At 45.8% G+C, this 16948-nt stretch overlaps 1 protein-coding gene across 1 annotated transcript in view; it reads left to right on the forward strand.

Moving 5' to 3' along the window:
- The first annotated feature begins 10103 nt into the window (after positions 1-10103).
- The window catches only part of LOC306917398 (nck-associated protein 5-like), a 70275-nt gene continuing 63430 nt past the window's right edge, over positions 10104-16948 (forward strand). Inside the window, exon 1 of the mRNA XM_079495618.1 lies at positions 10104-10232. Within this exon, the coding sequence (XP_079351744.1) occupies positions 10204-10232 (29 nt within the window). The 5' untranslated portion in view covers positions 10104-10203. The remainder of the gene's footprint in view (positions 10233-16948) is intronic.

Consider the following 16948-nt stretch of genomic DNA (forward strand, 5'->3'; position numbering starts at 1 on the left):
AGAGCCGCGGCGCCCTTTGTCCTTGTGGAGATCCATCGCTGAGGGACTTTTGGCGGAGGCGTCTTTGACAGCTGTTTGGACGTGTGTGTGTGTGTGTGTGTGTGACAGCCCCCCTGATCATGGGGACCCGGGTGGTGTGGGGGGCCTCAGGTGCTGTCTCTGCAGATTGGGCTTATCAGTCTCGGACACGGGGGGCCGAGGGCCGAGATGGGAGGGGTCCCCCCCTCCCGGCGCTCGGCGCATTCACCGGTTGACGAGCGCTGACAGCCGGGGCCGGAGCCCAAATCGCATCTCCACACTATAGTGGCTCCATTCACACCCACAGTCCTCCTGAGCACGTGGAGTGATGTTGATGTGTGTGGGTTGGTGGCATTGGTGGATGGATGGAGGGGGGGGGGGGGGGGGGGGGTGTGCAGGCAATGATAAATGGGCCACTCGCATGATTTAGCATTATCCTCCGGTGTGTGTGCGTGTGTGTGTGTGTATATGAAGTGTTTCACTCTGATGTAGTGGTGGTTGCCGCCGTGTGATCATTGAATTGATGGGGGGACGCGGGGCCCTTGGGTGGGACGTGGAGCCCTTGGGGGGGACGCGGGGCCCAGGGGGGGGGGGGGGGGGGGGGGGGGGCGTGGGGCCCTTGGGGGGGAAGTGGGGCCCTTGGGGAGGGGCGCAGGGCCCTTTGGGGGATGCGGGGTGGCCTGGACTTCCAGTGAATAAGTCACTGTTTGTGTTCAGACATACTGTATATTTAGATGATAGGTCAAAGAGCACCGCAAGCTTTGATGAATCACTTCTCACAGTGTGATCTTTGTCCCGTTAACACAAAGTCTTCTCTCCACGACCCGCCTGTGCCGCTGCGACGCGTTGTGAGCTTGTAGATCTGCTATTTCCAGCATGCAACCTAGTGTAAAATGACTTATACTGGATCTCCTGTCCACTAGCCCCCTTCCTAGCATTTTAGTCTAGTTTTTAGCTGTTGACGAAATTGTCAATACATTTAGTCTTAGTTTTAGTCATCATAGCGTAGTTTTCGTTTAGTTTCCATTTCGTTTTCGTCAGTGGAAAAAGGTAGTCGACGAACATTTTTCGTCTTAGATTTAGTCGACGAGATCAACAGTGAACGGGAGGGAATGTGTTATTAACGTTATTATAGTCCTGTTACATCTCACAGTGTGATCTTTGTCCTGGACATACAGTATAATACAGTATAAGGCCTAACACACGTTCTAACCTGGTTTATTTTAGTGCCTCACCTCTCAGCCGTCTGCTTGTTTTAAATGCACTGTACAACATCTTTCTGTGACTCATTTGACCTCTCATTTGTGTGTGTGTGTGTGTGTGTGTGCGCGCGCGTGTGTGCGTGTGTGTGTGTGTGCGTGCGCGTGTGTGCGTGCGTGTGCGTGTGCACACGCTAGATAGACAGTCTCCCCCTGTTACACTTTCATACTTTCATCTGACACAGACACACACACACACACGCGCACACACACACACACATACACACACACACACACACACACACACACACACACACACACACACACAAACACGGAGCCCACCCTCCATGTTTTATGCATGGAGGAGTAACCTGTGCTGTGTATTGTATGGCTCATGTTTGCGTTAGCAGTCCGCCTCGGGTCCTTTGATTAAGCAAAGAGCCCCAACCCAGGGTTCACACACACACACACACACACACACACACACACACACACACACACACACACACACACACACACACACACAGCCCCAACCCAGGGTTCTCTGTCTAATGAAGAGATTACTGAGTCAGTACCCCCAGTACCCCCCTGTCACCATGCGCACACACACATGCACGCGCACGTCGCACACACATAGGACAAACGCAAGCATTTGTGAAGCGCAGTTATCACACATGGAGACACACACACACACACACACACACACACACACACACACACGGAGACAGACAGAGATAAACCCAGTGCATGCCATGCACCCACGTATCCTCTCTGTGATAGCGCTGCACTGTGAGCGTTGGTTGTTCCCCCTCTCTTTGTGAGGCAGAGAGACATCATGAGCCCATGAAGAGAGAGAGAGAGCCAGAGGTCCCTAATTAATTTACAATCCTCCATGGATCAGGGGGGGGGGGGGTTAGAGGAGAGCCCTGGGTAATTCAGCTTGGGTAAATAATGTTATAATCAAATGCTGTCCAATTACTGAGGAGGCAAGGTTCATTCTGGACTAAATTGCGACTACATTACAATCCTGCAAGGCCTGCAGAAATGTGATTTGTTGCGTCGTTGTTGTGACTTTTAAGTCAACTGCAATAACCTAATGTTATTTTTTTTTGTTCTAAAATGGTGCACTCTCTATACATTATATCATATATTTGTACAGTACAGAGTACAGTGTACATTTAGTGTATTGAAATCAATACCATATCTGTCCCTCCATTGAGGCTTTCTAGCTAAATCTGTACATGTAGGGTAGATGATTAATGTTGTATTATATCGATTTGAAGATTCTTTATCGGCCAGGAAATGAGACCGGGCTGGTAACAATAAAGGCCTATAAATTAATCTGGAAACCCACAATCCGGGAATTGGGGAAAAAAAAAAAGAAAAAAAAAATCTCTCCAGCTAAAGAGGTCTGTTTAGAATCCAGCCTCTGCCATTTTTCCTCTTTCATATCAAGGCCCATTATTTATTTATTCGGCTATTTGAGCCACGGGGGGCCCAACCATGTGATGAGATTCAGCACCGCACACCCAAAATAACCTACGAATATTTTGTTGTCGATGAGATTTTGTCCATATATTTACGTGGCTGTATTGATGTTGTTGTTGGGGCCATTATAGGAGCGATAACAGGCAAAACGTTGGTCAAAATAACAATTCTTCTACATTCTCATATTTTCGTTAAAAATGTTCCCTCTGAAATATATATATATTCAATGATTTGCGCCACATTTGAACGATTTTTCAAAAATAGCAGACCTACAAGCTCGTAGCGCGCCACTCGGTGGCGCGCTATGAGCTTGTAGATCTGCTATTTTTCAATAGCTAAATTATAACATAATGTTTACAGCATTCTCTAATGGTTTAAGCATCTTGTAAATTAAATAATGCAGATGTTTAACAATAATTTACATCTACAGGATAAACAAAACATCTATAAGGCTCCATTTGGTCACCAACTCTTGCAGGACCACCTGGAATCCCTTCAACTGGTTTTAAAACCACCGTTCTAGGTTAATAAAACATATGTTCCATCAAGATATGACAACAGTTTTACAACCAGTGCATTCATTCATTGTTTGATACCCACTGGCTTTGTTTGAACAGTTTTCTCTCAGGACAAGGCTGCCCTCCGCTGGAGGAAAATGGCTAGTACAGTACAGACCTATATATTCACACAGTAGTTGTAGACAGCCAAGTCATACTAGCGGCGGATTATCCTCTCAAATCGCTGGATTAACCCGTTTTGACCTGATGTTGAAAATTAAAAAAATGTCTTCTAAATCATGACAGTTTTCTGAAATACCTATGTTTCTATATCAGTGGTGCTCAATATTTCATGTCAAGGACCCCCAGAATTATGTGTATTTGGCCCGCCGACCCCAATTTGAAAAACATGTTGTTCCAGACCCCCCCCCCCCCCCCCCCCCCCCCCAGAAGCAAAGATTTGAGTTAAAAACGTTCGCTCTGAAAGAATATATAGTCAAAGATTTGCGCCCATATTTTCACGATTTTTCAAAAAATAGCAGACCTACTAGCTCGCAGCGCGGCACTCTAGCGGCGCTATGAGCTTGTAGATCTGCTTTTTTTTCAATAGCTAAAGCATAAAATAATGCTTTAAAAACATCAAGGGGTTCCCGCCCAGAATGGATTAACCTCAGCAAAAATGTTCTCACAGACATTTTGCCAAGCGTTGCTGTCATCACATCTCAATCCTCTCACTCTGTTGACTGTTAGAAGCATCTTCCCAGGGCTGTTGGCGCACCGTGACGTGTAACTACGCATGCATGCGCGTTGCTTCTGCAGCTTATAATGGCGTTGGGACTGTAACAGCAATAATATGCTTTCAATTAGCACGGCCAGGCAATCACGGCGAGACAAAGCCAAAGCCAATGAAGTCTTGTGCAGACGATAACCCATTTAGACCTGAGGACGATTCTACAAATGAATGTCTTCTAAATCATGACAGTTTTCTGAAAAAGCCTATGTTACTATGTAAGTTGTCTCTCAAACATTTTCATGTCAAGGACCCACAAAAATATATGTAATTGACTCCCATCTGAAAATATATTTTTCCAGGGAAAACGTTCGCTCTGAAAAAATATACGGTATTCACAGATTTGCGTCACGATTTTCAGGATTTTTCAAAAAAATTGCAGATCTATAAGCTCGTAGCGCGGCAGCAATTTTTCAATAGCTAAAGTATAACATAATGCTTAAAAAACCCCACCAAAAACGACTTCCCGTCCTGAATGCGATAAATAACTTCATCTGTGAAACTGTGCAATGTATTGCCTGGAACCCGCACTGGCCACATAAAGATATGGTAATGCTTGATTTAAGGGCTCCTCGGCCCCCTGTTAAATCGTTGGGAATTATATATTGAACAAAAGCAAACACAAGAGCATTTTTACTATTATGTAGGCAATAAATCCAGTGTTGTTATTGAAGCTTTTGGCTGAGGCTGTGTTGGTAGATGTAGTGGTTTATGCCCGCGGGGCTCCAGGAAGGCAACAGAACAGGAGCAAACAGAAAAGCCAGGTTTAAGGCTACCGTTCCCTTTGTGTGAATCAGTGAACAATGCTGTAAGCACTGTTGTTTTTGGCAGCAAATTTCTATTTTTGGTTTAGTCATAGTCTTCATTTTAGTTTTAGTCATATTTTAGTCACCTGGACTGTTAGTCTACAGTAGCTTCATGTGTTAGTCTAGTTTGGGCAGGCCTTAATGCCGTCGTAATGGCTGAGTTTACACTTGCATCTACAAGCTAGACCTGCTATTTTCAGCATGCAACCAATTGTAAAATGACTTGTGTCTTTACTTTTACTGCATCTTCTGTCCACTAGTCCCTCCCTTGCAAACAGTTTTGTCTAGTTTCTATTTGTCGACAAAATCTATCACTATATTTAGTCTTAGTTTTAGTCATCATGGCTTAGTTTTCATGTAGTTTCCATTTAGTTTTCGTTAAGTGAGAAAGGGTAGTAGACGAACATTTTTCATCATAGTATTAGTCGACGAAATCAACACTGGCTGTGCGCAAAGTTTATTTAATGGTAATGCATTTGCAGCCGCGGCGATGTGCATTTACGGGGGGTTTGTCGAGCGGTGCAAATGTGAGTAAATAAATACTGAAAGCTGATACAGTACAGTAGGGCAGGCCTATAGTTGCATAAACTTTATAAAGTGTTTGTTCTCATTGTGGAAAAAGCGCAAAATGTTTTTTTTTGCGCATGACGAAGACAAGAGCATGCATGTGTGACGTTTGTTTGACGTTGATATTTAATTTATGAACGTATAATGATATAGTGTCTCTCTCTCTCTCTCTCCTCGTGATTGCTTGATGAGTAAAAACAACAAACAAAACGAAAAGAAACAACCGCATGCCTTGCTTTGGTCGTCTACTGGTTGCTCTGTGCTGTTCCTCCTCTCTGCATCTGCATCATCATCATCATCATCATCATCCCAAGCCCAGTTTCCATAGAGAGAGCAGGGAAGGAGCCAGGAACTAGCTTTGGTTTGGGTCCAGCGTATATAATATAGGTCCATGGAGCTACTTGGCACTGTGGGTTGTGGTGCTTTATGTGTCTGTAGCGCTGAATTTACAGCCACCATTATCCCTGACAGAGGGAGCCTCCTCCCCGTTGCGTAAAGAAGCTCTCCACATAGTAGTAGTCGGGGATTTATAGTCGCACTGAGGACCACAACTGGGGTTTTTTCTTCTTCTTCTTTTAGTGGTGACTTGGTTTTTAATGCGCTCTCCTCCCATCTCCCCGATGGCATGGCGTTCACAAACAGGAGTACTTCATGCCAAGTCACTCAACTCACTGCACTACAGTGACGCATTGTTATTTACTGTTTGGCATTAGGACAGTTTGGACATGGGACAAAAAACTATGTTACTTTGTTTGTTATAATTGCTTTTTAAATTGAAAGCAGAAGACATTTCCTCGGTTGATTCATATTTTACCGCATGCTATAGCAATGTGTAGCCTCGGCCGGGAGGCGAACCCGGGACTACTTTCTGGCCTTGACATGACAGCCCATACATCCAAACAGACGCTGTGGGTGCTGGCGGCATGTTTCCTCCTCCGTGCCCATACCCGAGGCGGGGTTTGGTGAAAGGGCCTTTCTGTGTGGAGTTTGCATGTTCTCCCCGTGTCCCCTAGGGTAAAAACATGCAGTAATCCTGGTCTCTAAACTGCCTCCCCCTGGCCAGCCGGGGCGCCTGATGGAGGGGAAAGGAACTGGTTGGAAAAACGTGTTCCTTCCACGCGCTACGTCCAACCAGGGAAACTCCCCCATGTCAGGTGTAAAGGAGCAACTTGGACACTCAGGCATGAAGGAAGCATGAGTTCAAGTCTGTTGCTCTCCCCAGGTTGGCGGAAGGTGTGTAGAGCCCAGGATCAAATTAGATAATTGACACAGGGGTGAAAAATGGGTTCCAAAATCGTGGGATTGAACTGATTCTATTTTTAAAAAAACCTGGTCCGCCCCGGTAACAAGATGTGCACATGCATTGCACACACTACAGTGGGGGGGACACACGAAAGGCCAACAGCACACACACGAAGGCCCACCCCTGCTCGATCATGGTTGGCGGAAGGCCCTTCTCTATCCTGAAGGCTGGGCCACCTAGCCAAAAACGAAACCTATGGTTTTTTGACCCCCAGGGGTTAACTGGGGACAGGGAGAAACTCCTTATATGGTCAGCACACTCTATAGTAGGGAGGATTATCACGACAAAACAAAAAATAAGTGATATTTGAATTAAGTGAAAATCACTGAATATACCTTTTAAACAATGTTAAACAACTCACTTTGCCACTCAATTTGCCATTGACTTTATGCATGCACATACCCTCTATACTTTCTAGTTTTGCTATAGTTTTTTGTTTTGTTCTTAATTGGCCACTAAAATACATTCTGATTGTGTTCCTTCCTTGCAATTTCGTTTTTTTTTGTTGTCGTAACGTTGTGTCGGCGGGCTACTAAATTAATGCTGTGCACAAGGCTGACACAATGACAACAAGCAGTGTGCTCCCTGGCCTGCTGCTGCCAATGGTCCGGGGACCACCAGTGGTCCTGGAGGGGGTTCCAGGTGAAACCAAATGGACCCGTACGTACAGGTCCATTTGCTTCAATTTTACGCTCTCAAGGGTTACTACAGTCCTACACAATTAGAGAATGTAGAAGAATTGCTATTTTGATCAACGTTTGCGTGTTGTCTCTCCTAGTGGTACCAACATCAATACAGCATGGAATTGTGGACAAAATATGCTCTAGTTTTGGGTACGAGTTTTGGGTCATCAGATGGTGGTCTGTGGCTCAAATGATGAATACATAATGGAACTTGATATGGAAAGGGTTGAAAAATGTGGCCACTGATGATGTAAAGGCTGCTGTCTTTAGAGTCTTTCTCCTGTGTCTCTCCTAGTTGCCTGTAAACAGGAATGGAATTCCTATTAATTGTAAATAGGAATGGAGTTCCTATTTACAGCATGGAACAGCATGGCATTGTGGACAAAATCATATATCCAATGATAACACAATATTTTTTAGTGTTGGGTCAAACGTCGGTCCTTGACATGAAAACAGGTTGAAACCCACTGCACTAAGAAGAATATCCACACAGTAGTTATGATCCCATTTCACCACTAGATGTCGCTGTAATACTTCCATGGTGGAGCTAAAGCCCACACTGTGTGGACACCATGGGCTTGACTGCAGGCTTCACCAGTCTGCAATCTTTTTCACATGAAGTGCCCTGTTTTCATTGTTGTGATAGTCAGTGGGCCATATAGAATTATGATGACACCATATCCAAAATGCAATATTCCCCAACCTATTTTGATTGTCCACAGGATACACATAACAACCTTAGACATGTTTTCTTTCACATTTTTTTCTTTCAGGATGTAATTATCGTTAAACTCCCCAGTCATGATGAGTTAGGAGTTTGAACGTATGCACAATTATGTGCAGGATGTAATTTGTGGATGTTAGTATTTAGACATAAGGACGATAAAAATAAATAAAAAAGGGCTTCTAAATCCTAAGTTTTCTTAAAGTTTTCTATGCCAGCAAGCAAGACAATACTTTTAAGTATACAAGCATTTCTAAAGATTTCTCAGATCTGTCACGTCTTAAGCTTTGGTGCCTCAGTTGAATCAAAAGGATTTCTTTCACTTCGTTCCTTTTGAAGTGCTCCTCAGTACTTGGTAATCTCTTAGAGCCGGAACAATTTTCGTGTTTAGGGGGGGGGGGGGGGGCCTTGTTTTTTTGCGATGTTATAATTCCAACTGAAGTAAATAAATCTGCAGCTAAGAAAATATAAAGCTGTAAGACGCTGAAGCCAGACTGTCATAAACAGTCTCAGGACAATATACTGTGGCTTTGGGAAGAGCCACAGTATATGCCCGGGCCTACATTTGAAAGATCCGCCGCTCTGTCTGCTTTCTTTGTCACAGGAAGAGCCAGTTGTAATCTCAAACATCTCATTACTCCTTTAAGAAATGAGTCTGCAGGCACAAAGCCCAAAGTCTTTGAAGTTTTATTTATTTTATTTATTTATTTGTTAGACAAGGACGCTTCTCTTTTCGGGAGAGGGACGGTTGATGCTGACGAAGCAGAATCCTGCGTTAACAGACAGTGGGGAGAGGAGAGCATGCAGGCTTGGGTGTTTGTGGAGTCTTCCCGTTACCAGTTTTTAAAAAAAAGGTTTACGGTAGACTAACCCATCCGTAGAAGAGAGAGAGCCATCTCTTTTGTCTGTGATGATGATGGGGTTATTAAGCCATGCAGTAGCAGACAGATCACGCAGCGCAGCAGTGACGCGCTGCCTGCTACTGTCTCAGCACGGCACCACAGAGGCCCTCGCTGCCGCCACGGAGCTATATAGGCGGAGGTGATGAGGAGGAGGTGGAGGCACGCACCAGCGGACTTTATTGCCATCGCGTTTTTTACTGTAGTTTTTCTTTGCCATAGCAACTGAGAGCAGGGAGATTGCAAAATAGGAGTAGTAGGCCTAGCTGTTCCGGTAACTTATGAGCTGTGAACAAAACAATAGAGGGCTTTTTTGTCCCCCTTCTCCAGATCAGGATGTCGTTGGGCTCTAAATGCTAGTGATAAGATCAGTCAGCTCTCAGGTGGATACTGTTGCAGTAGAGCAGTGGTTTTCAACCAGTGGTCCAACCAGGGGACAACCAATGGTCCACCAGGGGACAACCAGTGGTCCAACCAGGGGACAACCAGTGGTCCAACCAGGGGACAACCAGCTAAAAGATGGACAGTTGTTATTAACCAAATAGACCCTTTAACTGTTGAGAGCGTAAAATGAAACCAAACGGAACTCTTGGAGGCATAAAATGAAAATGAATTTACAAGAGTGCGTGCGTGCGTGCGTGCGTGCGTGCGTGCGTGCGTGCGTGCGTGCGTGCGTGCGTGCGTGCGTGCGTGCGTGCGTGCGTGTGTGCGTTGGAAGTACCTTCACTAAAAACACGGGACAGCGCTCCACACGTTCCCCAAACTCTTCTCCCTTCTGGCACCAAAACTATGGAATGCACTTCCCATCGCAATCACAACTGCAGCCTCACTCGCAACCTTCCGCCGTAGTCTGAAAACCCACCTCGTCAGACTCCGTCTTATAGCCCCGACGACCTTACAGGCGTATGCAAAGGCTCAGCTTACTGTATGCAACTTAGATAGGATTTTATGTAGACATAGCACTATATAGTATAAGCATAGTTTCATTATATACATATTCCACTGTTAGGTTCTTAGCTTACGCATGATTCTTGATGACACATTTATTTGTATATGATGTATTACCATGTTTTTGTTCTTGATTGAGAGCGCCTGCTAAAAGCCTACATTGTGTTTGTCCACAGCGAGAGAAACTGATCCACGAGCTAGAGGAAGAGCGACGCCTTCGACTGGACAGCGAGAAGCGTCTCCGCGAGGTGACGGAGGAGTCGGAGCTGGGACGGGTGCAGATGGTTTTGCTCCAGCAGCACTTCTCCAGGTAATCCCCTAACCCTAACCCCATCCTCTATAGACTAGACTTGATTTAGTCTCCTCTTCTGTGTGTGTGTGTGTGCGTGTGTGTGTGCGTGTGTGTGTGTACGTGTGCGTCACACGCGTGCGTGTTTTAGAAGAAGTAGCAGGTCGGGAGTGGCTTCTTGTCGTTCTCAGCCGGTAACACGCGCAACAATGCACTAGACCAGAGGTGGGCAACTTTGACGTATTTCCACACTAACTCCAGAGGGCCACTATAGTTCCACACTCACTCCAGAGGGCCGCTATAGTTCCACACTCACTCCAGAGGGCCACTATAGTTCCACACTAACTCCAGAGGGCCACTATAGTTCCACACTCACTCCAGAGGGCCGCTATAGTTCCACACTCACTCCAGAGGGCCACTATAGTTCCACACTAACTCCAGAGGGCCACTATAGTTCCACACTCACTCCAGAGGGCCACTATAGTTCCACACTCACTCCAGAGGGCCACTACAGTTCCACACTCACTCCAGAGGGCCACTACAGTTCCACACTCACTCCAGAGGGCCACTACAGTTCCACACTCACTCCAGAGGGCCGCTATAGTTCCACACTCACTCCAGAGGGCCGCTATAGTTCCACACTCACTCCAGAGGGCCACTATAGTTCCACACTAACTCCAGAGGGCCACTATAGTTCCACACTCACTCCAGAGGGCCACTATAGTTCCACACTCACTCCAGAGGGCCGCTATAGTTCCACACTCACTCCAGAGGGCCACTATAGTTCCACACTAACTCCAGAGGGCCACTATAGTTCCACACTCACTCCATAGGGCCACTATAGTTCCACACTAACTCCAGAGGGCCACTATAGTTCCACACTAACTCCAGAGGGCCACTATAGTTCCACACTCACTCCAGAGGGCCACTATAGTTCCACACTCACTCCAGAGGGCCACTATAGTTCCACACTCACTCCAGAGGGCCGCTATAGTTCCACACTCACTCCAGAGGGCCACTATAGTTCCACACTAACTCCAGAGGGCCACTATAGTTCCACACTAACTCCAGTGGGCCACTATAGTTCCACACTCACTCCAGAGGGCCACTATAGTTCCACACTCACTCCAGAGGGCCGCTATAGTTCCACACTCACTCCAGAGGGCCACTATAGTTCCACACTATAAACTCCAGAGGGCCACTATAGTTCCACACTCACTCCAGAGGGCCACTATATTTCCACACTCACTCCAAACATGTTTTGTTTCCATGTTTGGAATTGTAACAGCTGAAATGAATAATGTATCAACATTCTTTAACCTGAGGGCCGCATTAAGTGAAGGTGGGGGCCGCCAGTTGCCCATGTATGCTCTGTCTACACTCTAGACTAGAGTAAGCTTCCTCTTGTGTGTGTGTGTGTGTGTGTGTGTGTGTGTGTGTGTGTGTGTGTGTGTGTGTGTGTGTGCGCGTGCGTGTGCGTGCGTGCGTGCGTGTTTTAGAAGAAGTAGGTCGGGAGAGGCTTATTGTCGGTTTTGGCCGGTATAGCACGAGGGAGTCGTAACAATGCGACTAGACCGGCGGGACTCGTACGCTTTGTTGGCGGCGGTGCCCGTGATCAAACCCATGAACCTGCGGTCCAAAGGCGAGAGCTCTAGCAACTGAGCTACTGGGACTTTACCCTGTGATACAATCATACACTCTGGTGCAACGCACCGGTCCTGGGCCTGGTGAGAGCAGGAGTGGACCTGGTGAGACCAGAGACGTACTGTAGGAGGGGCCCGGACAGGAGTCAACCCACAGAGCCTAGTCCTTCCATGCACCAGAAGCGTACCTCCCAGCCCTGGCAGAGTAGTTCTTTAGTAGTTCCAACGGATTGTGTGGCCCTGGTTTTGCCCTAGTGCGACTGAGATTGAGGGTAGCTACTGGGACGTAAGTCGGGACTTGATCACCCCGGCTGGGTCGCCTGAGTGAGGGTTATGATGTTGACAGACACCGAAACCCCGATGACCTTGGGATACATCACTGAGGATACGTCCCAGGTGATGACATGATGACATTTCTAAACAAATTCTTTCAGCGCAAAATGCTGCGTTCAAGATCAGGAGAGTTCTGAGAAAAAGCAACTCTCGGGTATGGCATTATGGAAAGGAGAGGGAGGGGATTTGCATTTCTTTCACCATGTAGTAAATGCTGCATTCATGGTCTGGACAGGGCAGTTGTTTTACAGACGGGTAAAAGGGCAGGGGGCTGAAGCCTCCCTTTGATGTCTATGTGTGCACGTGCCTGCATGTGCAACCCTAAGCCGTTCCGCTATCGGGTTGCCTCCTACGTTCATGTCGTTGTGAAACGACTGTGGAAATGATCAGTAGGCTTCGCTCTGAAGGGATGATTACCATTTCTGGGGGTCAAAAAGATCAAGGGTCAAGGTCACAAAATAAGGTCAAGGTCCAGATCGGGAACAGATGTGCAGTCAGTGTAAATGTCTCGTGTTCAATATGTACTCAAGTAAAAGTACAAAAGTATCAAAATGCAGGCACTACTTAAAGCACTAAAAGTAAAAGTACTCGGACATTGCAGAATGTCCCATTTCACAAGTTCAAAATGTGCACAAAGATCTTTTTGAAAATAGCAGATCTACAAGCTCACAATGCATCGCATCGTGACGCATCGGGAGCTTCGGGGGTCCCTGGAACAACATATTTTGAGATGGGGGGGGGGGGGGGGGGGGGTCGGCGGCCAAATATATATCATTTCTGGTGTCCTTGACATGAAACCACTGATATAGAAACTAGTGATGGGAGATTAATCGGCAAACACATCGGTATCGGCCGATTCTAGTTGTTTTTAGATTAATCGGCATCAGTTCGATTAATCAATCAGACCAATTCATTAACCGGTCTGTCTTTACAGATAAACAAGCCCAAAGTAATGCAGGGAAGCTGGAAGTACCCTCACTAAAAACGCCGGGACAACGCTCCACACGTCCCAAACTCTTCTCCCTTCTGGCTCCAAAACTGTGGAATGCACTCCCAGTCGCTCTGGATTAAGAGCGTCTGCTAAATGCCTAAATTGTAAATTGTAAATTGTTGCAGTCAGAACTGCAGCATCACTCCCAATCTTCCGCCGTAGTCTGAAAACCCACCTTTTCAGACTCCACCATGGCCCATAGCACTTACCCTACCACCTTAGACAGCACTTTTTAGACTTAGATAGCATTTGATACAGACTTATAGCATGTTATGTAGACAGCACAATAATTGCATTGTATGTAGTCATAGCACTTCATAGTATATATGTACAGCATAGTATATATGTATAGTTTATATGTACAGTGTCATTATATAGATATGTTCTAGCTACGTTCTTAGCTTACGCATGTTTCTTGATAAATGCTTTTTATATATGTGATGTATTCCCATGCTTTTTGTTCTTGCTTAATGTAAGTCGCTCTGGATTAAGAGCGTCTGCTAAATTGTAAATTGTAAATTGTAAAGTAACAGCTTGAACAGATCTACAAGCTCACAATATTAAATATAAAGGCATTTAAGTTAAATCTGACTTGCCTATAAGCCTGCAGTGCAGACACCCTGTTACATGTATTTTTCAGAATGAACAAAATGAATACAGAATGAGATCATATCGACATCAGTGATATCGGCTATCGGCCATGACAGCAATTAATTATATCGGATATCGATATCGGCCAAAATGTCTCATCGGCACATTAGGTTCAGAAAACTCATGATTTTTAGAAGACATTTTAGTATAGAATCTGCTTCCAGGTCTTAACCCATTCTGAACAGGAACCCCTTTTGGTGTTTCAAGCATTATGTTATGCTTTAGCTGTTGAAAAATAGCGGTCTGCTATTTTTTTTTAAACGTGAAAATGTGCCTGAAATCTTTGAATATATATTGTTACAGAGCGAGTTTTTAACTCAAATCTTTGCTACTGGGAGGGTCCCTGGAACAACATATTTTCAGATGGGGGTCGGCGGCCAATTACATATCATTTTTGGGGTCCTTGACATGAAATGTTGAGCACAACTCATACCGAAAAATAGGTTTTTCAGTAAGTCAGGATTTAGAAGACATTTTTTAAATTTCGACGTCAGGCCTAAATTGGTTAAACGGTTAAATTCAGCCTCTCTGCGGTGACCTCCACCTCACGGCGCTTATCCACCCCATCATGCACCCACCGAGGCGTGACGGCGGCGGCACAGACAGCTCGGGGAGTCGGCGGCGGCGGCAGCGCTTTTTTATTTCCGAGACGAAATTGACGGCGTAATTAGGGAGCGATAGATAGGAGGCGTGGGTCGCTCACACATCACTCATGCACAGAATAAACCGGGGGAAATTCACATTGACTCCTTATCTCCTCATTAAGTTAGAGAAGAGAAAATTCTGCACATTTCCTTTTTTTAACAGTCTCCCGAGTTATAGTTCTGAACCGTGGAGTATAGTCCCCGTTGCGGGGGAGAATGGGAGATGTAAAAAATGTTAAAGAGCCCCTTTTGCAGATTTATCGCGCACTAAAAGACGTGTCATTGACGTTTCAGAAGTGCTCGCTCCACAAACGACATTCTCCCGGGTTATATAGCGTGGCATTCCGCACTCCACACACACGACGGCCGCTCACAGCGTGACGGCGGAGTGAACTCATCCATTGGAATGGCGTGCGTGGGGGGGGGGGGGGGGGGAATTGCTCGACTCGAGAATGTATCGATCAGCAGGACTAGTAGTTTAAACCTTGCCATCTGTACTTTTCCCACATCTTCCCTCAAACGTGTGTGTGCGTGTGCGTGTGCGTGTGTGTGTGTGTGTGTGTGTGTGTGTGTGTGTGTGTGTGTGTGTGTGTGTGTGTGTGTGAGTGTGAGTGTGTGTGCGTGTGCGCGTGCGTGCGTGCGTGCGTCTCTTGTCTGTGAGTGATATCCGTCTGCCAATAACTGAACAGCGATATTGGGTCCAGGGACCCCTGGGGGTCCCCGGACCCCACTTTGGGAACCACTGGATTAGCACCCTTACACGGCAGCCAATAATGGGTTGGCGTCGGAGGGTCCCGGAGAGGCAGATGGTCACATCAGTGTGGTCACTTTAATTAGGGGGATTATACCGGCCAGACAGAACTCACTGGGTCACTGGGCTGTGCACTGACACTGGTCCTGGGAGAACCCTAACCTCATTTGTGTCTGCCAATATCGCTGTTCAGTTATTGGCAGAGGGATATCATTCGCACGCACGCACGCACGCACGCACGCACGCACGCACGCACGCAACCAACCAACCAAGGAGACACATGTTTCACACACAAATACAAGCACAAGCACATAAGTGAACAAGTGTGTGGTTTTTTTCAGTGGTGCAACCGCTCCCTTACGGAGCTATGTGTGTGGCTGGCTGCCTGCCTGGGTGCCCATGGGTGCCTGGGTCTGAGCACGAAAATGTGTTAATCGCCCCCTAGTCTCGTGTTGCCAGACTGTTACCTCTCGCAATTTCCAAATACAGTCTGGAGCAACGGAAGTTCTGTCTTGAGTAAAATATAAAGCGGAAGTGGAGCCTCCTCCCCACTTCCATTTCGTCTTTACAGCAGATTTATCCTAATATAAATAAAAAATCATCTAAGCATATATTGCCTGCTTGCTTAGCAGAAATGGAAATGAAAAACTAAGCTCTAAAGATATTTTAAAATATATTTTCGTGAACGGAAATGGCAGCTTCCTTACTCTGATTTCAGGAGGTGTAGTTGTTCCAGACTCATTCAGAGATTGTGGACTAGCTGTCTGGCTATACGCTGCCCCGTTTGAAAAGACCTTTAGTCTGTATAATGTGTCTATAGTCTTAGGGGAAGTCGGCACCTCGGTCCAACTTGGTTCATCTCAGTCCATCCTCGTTAGTAGATAATACTCTTTAGAGATAATACTCGCAAATTATGAGGGACATGGAATCTTTTAAAATAGCCCCTGGAGTCTATTTGAGTGGAACTAATGAAGTGGAAGCTGTGCCTTGGATGGTGGTGACCAGAGCCATAGAGTAAGACAGAGTTACGACATTGAGGGGGCAGAAAACCGAGCGCTCGAGCGCCGTTCAAGCAGCCTGGAGAGAGACGAGCTGGAGTTTGAAATACATTGTTTTCCAACGAGGGTGGCGCAAATAAGAGCTATTTTTGGCATGTGTGCAACATGACTGTTAAAGTATTCTACAGTGACAACTAAAGTCTCTGTAATGTTTATGTTTTTTCATGTCATATATGAAAGCAGGGAATCATAGCTTCAAATTGACATTGTTGTTCAGTTTGACCCAGCAGTTTTGGAGATATGGCTTATAGAGTTAATGTCTTGCAGAGAAACAGCGAGTTGAGAAAACAGGCTTGAAAGGTTCACTTCTGTGGACTCTAACATTACACCTATAGCTATATGTTTAAGCATTTATTTCATATTTATATGTCGATTTTCTGACATTTATTTCAGACATGCTCTAGTACTGTATGTGAATAGTCTGCCTGTGCTATTAACCCATTTCGGGCGGGAACCCCTGTTGGTGTTTTAAGCATTATGTTATACTTTAGCTATTGAAAAATAGCAGATCTACAAGCACATACAAGCTTGTAGGTCTGCTATTTAAAAGAAAACGTGAAAATGTAGTGCAAATCTTTGAATATATATTCTACGTTTTTAACTCAAATCTTTGCTTCTGGGTGGGTCCCTGGAACAACATATTTTCAGATGGGGGTCGGCGGCCAA

Source organism: Electrona antarctica, assembly GCF_951216825.1.
Source record: "Electrona antarctica genome assembly, chromosome: 24".
Lineage (NCBI taxonomy): Eukaryota > Metazoa > Chordata > Actinopteri > Myctophiformes > Myctophidae > Electrona > Electrona antarctica.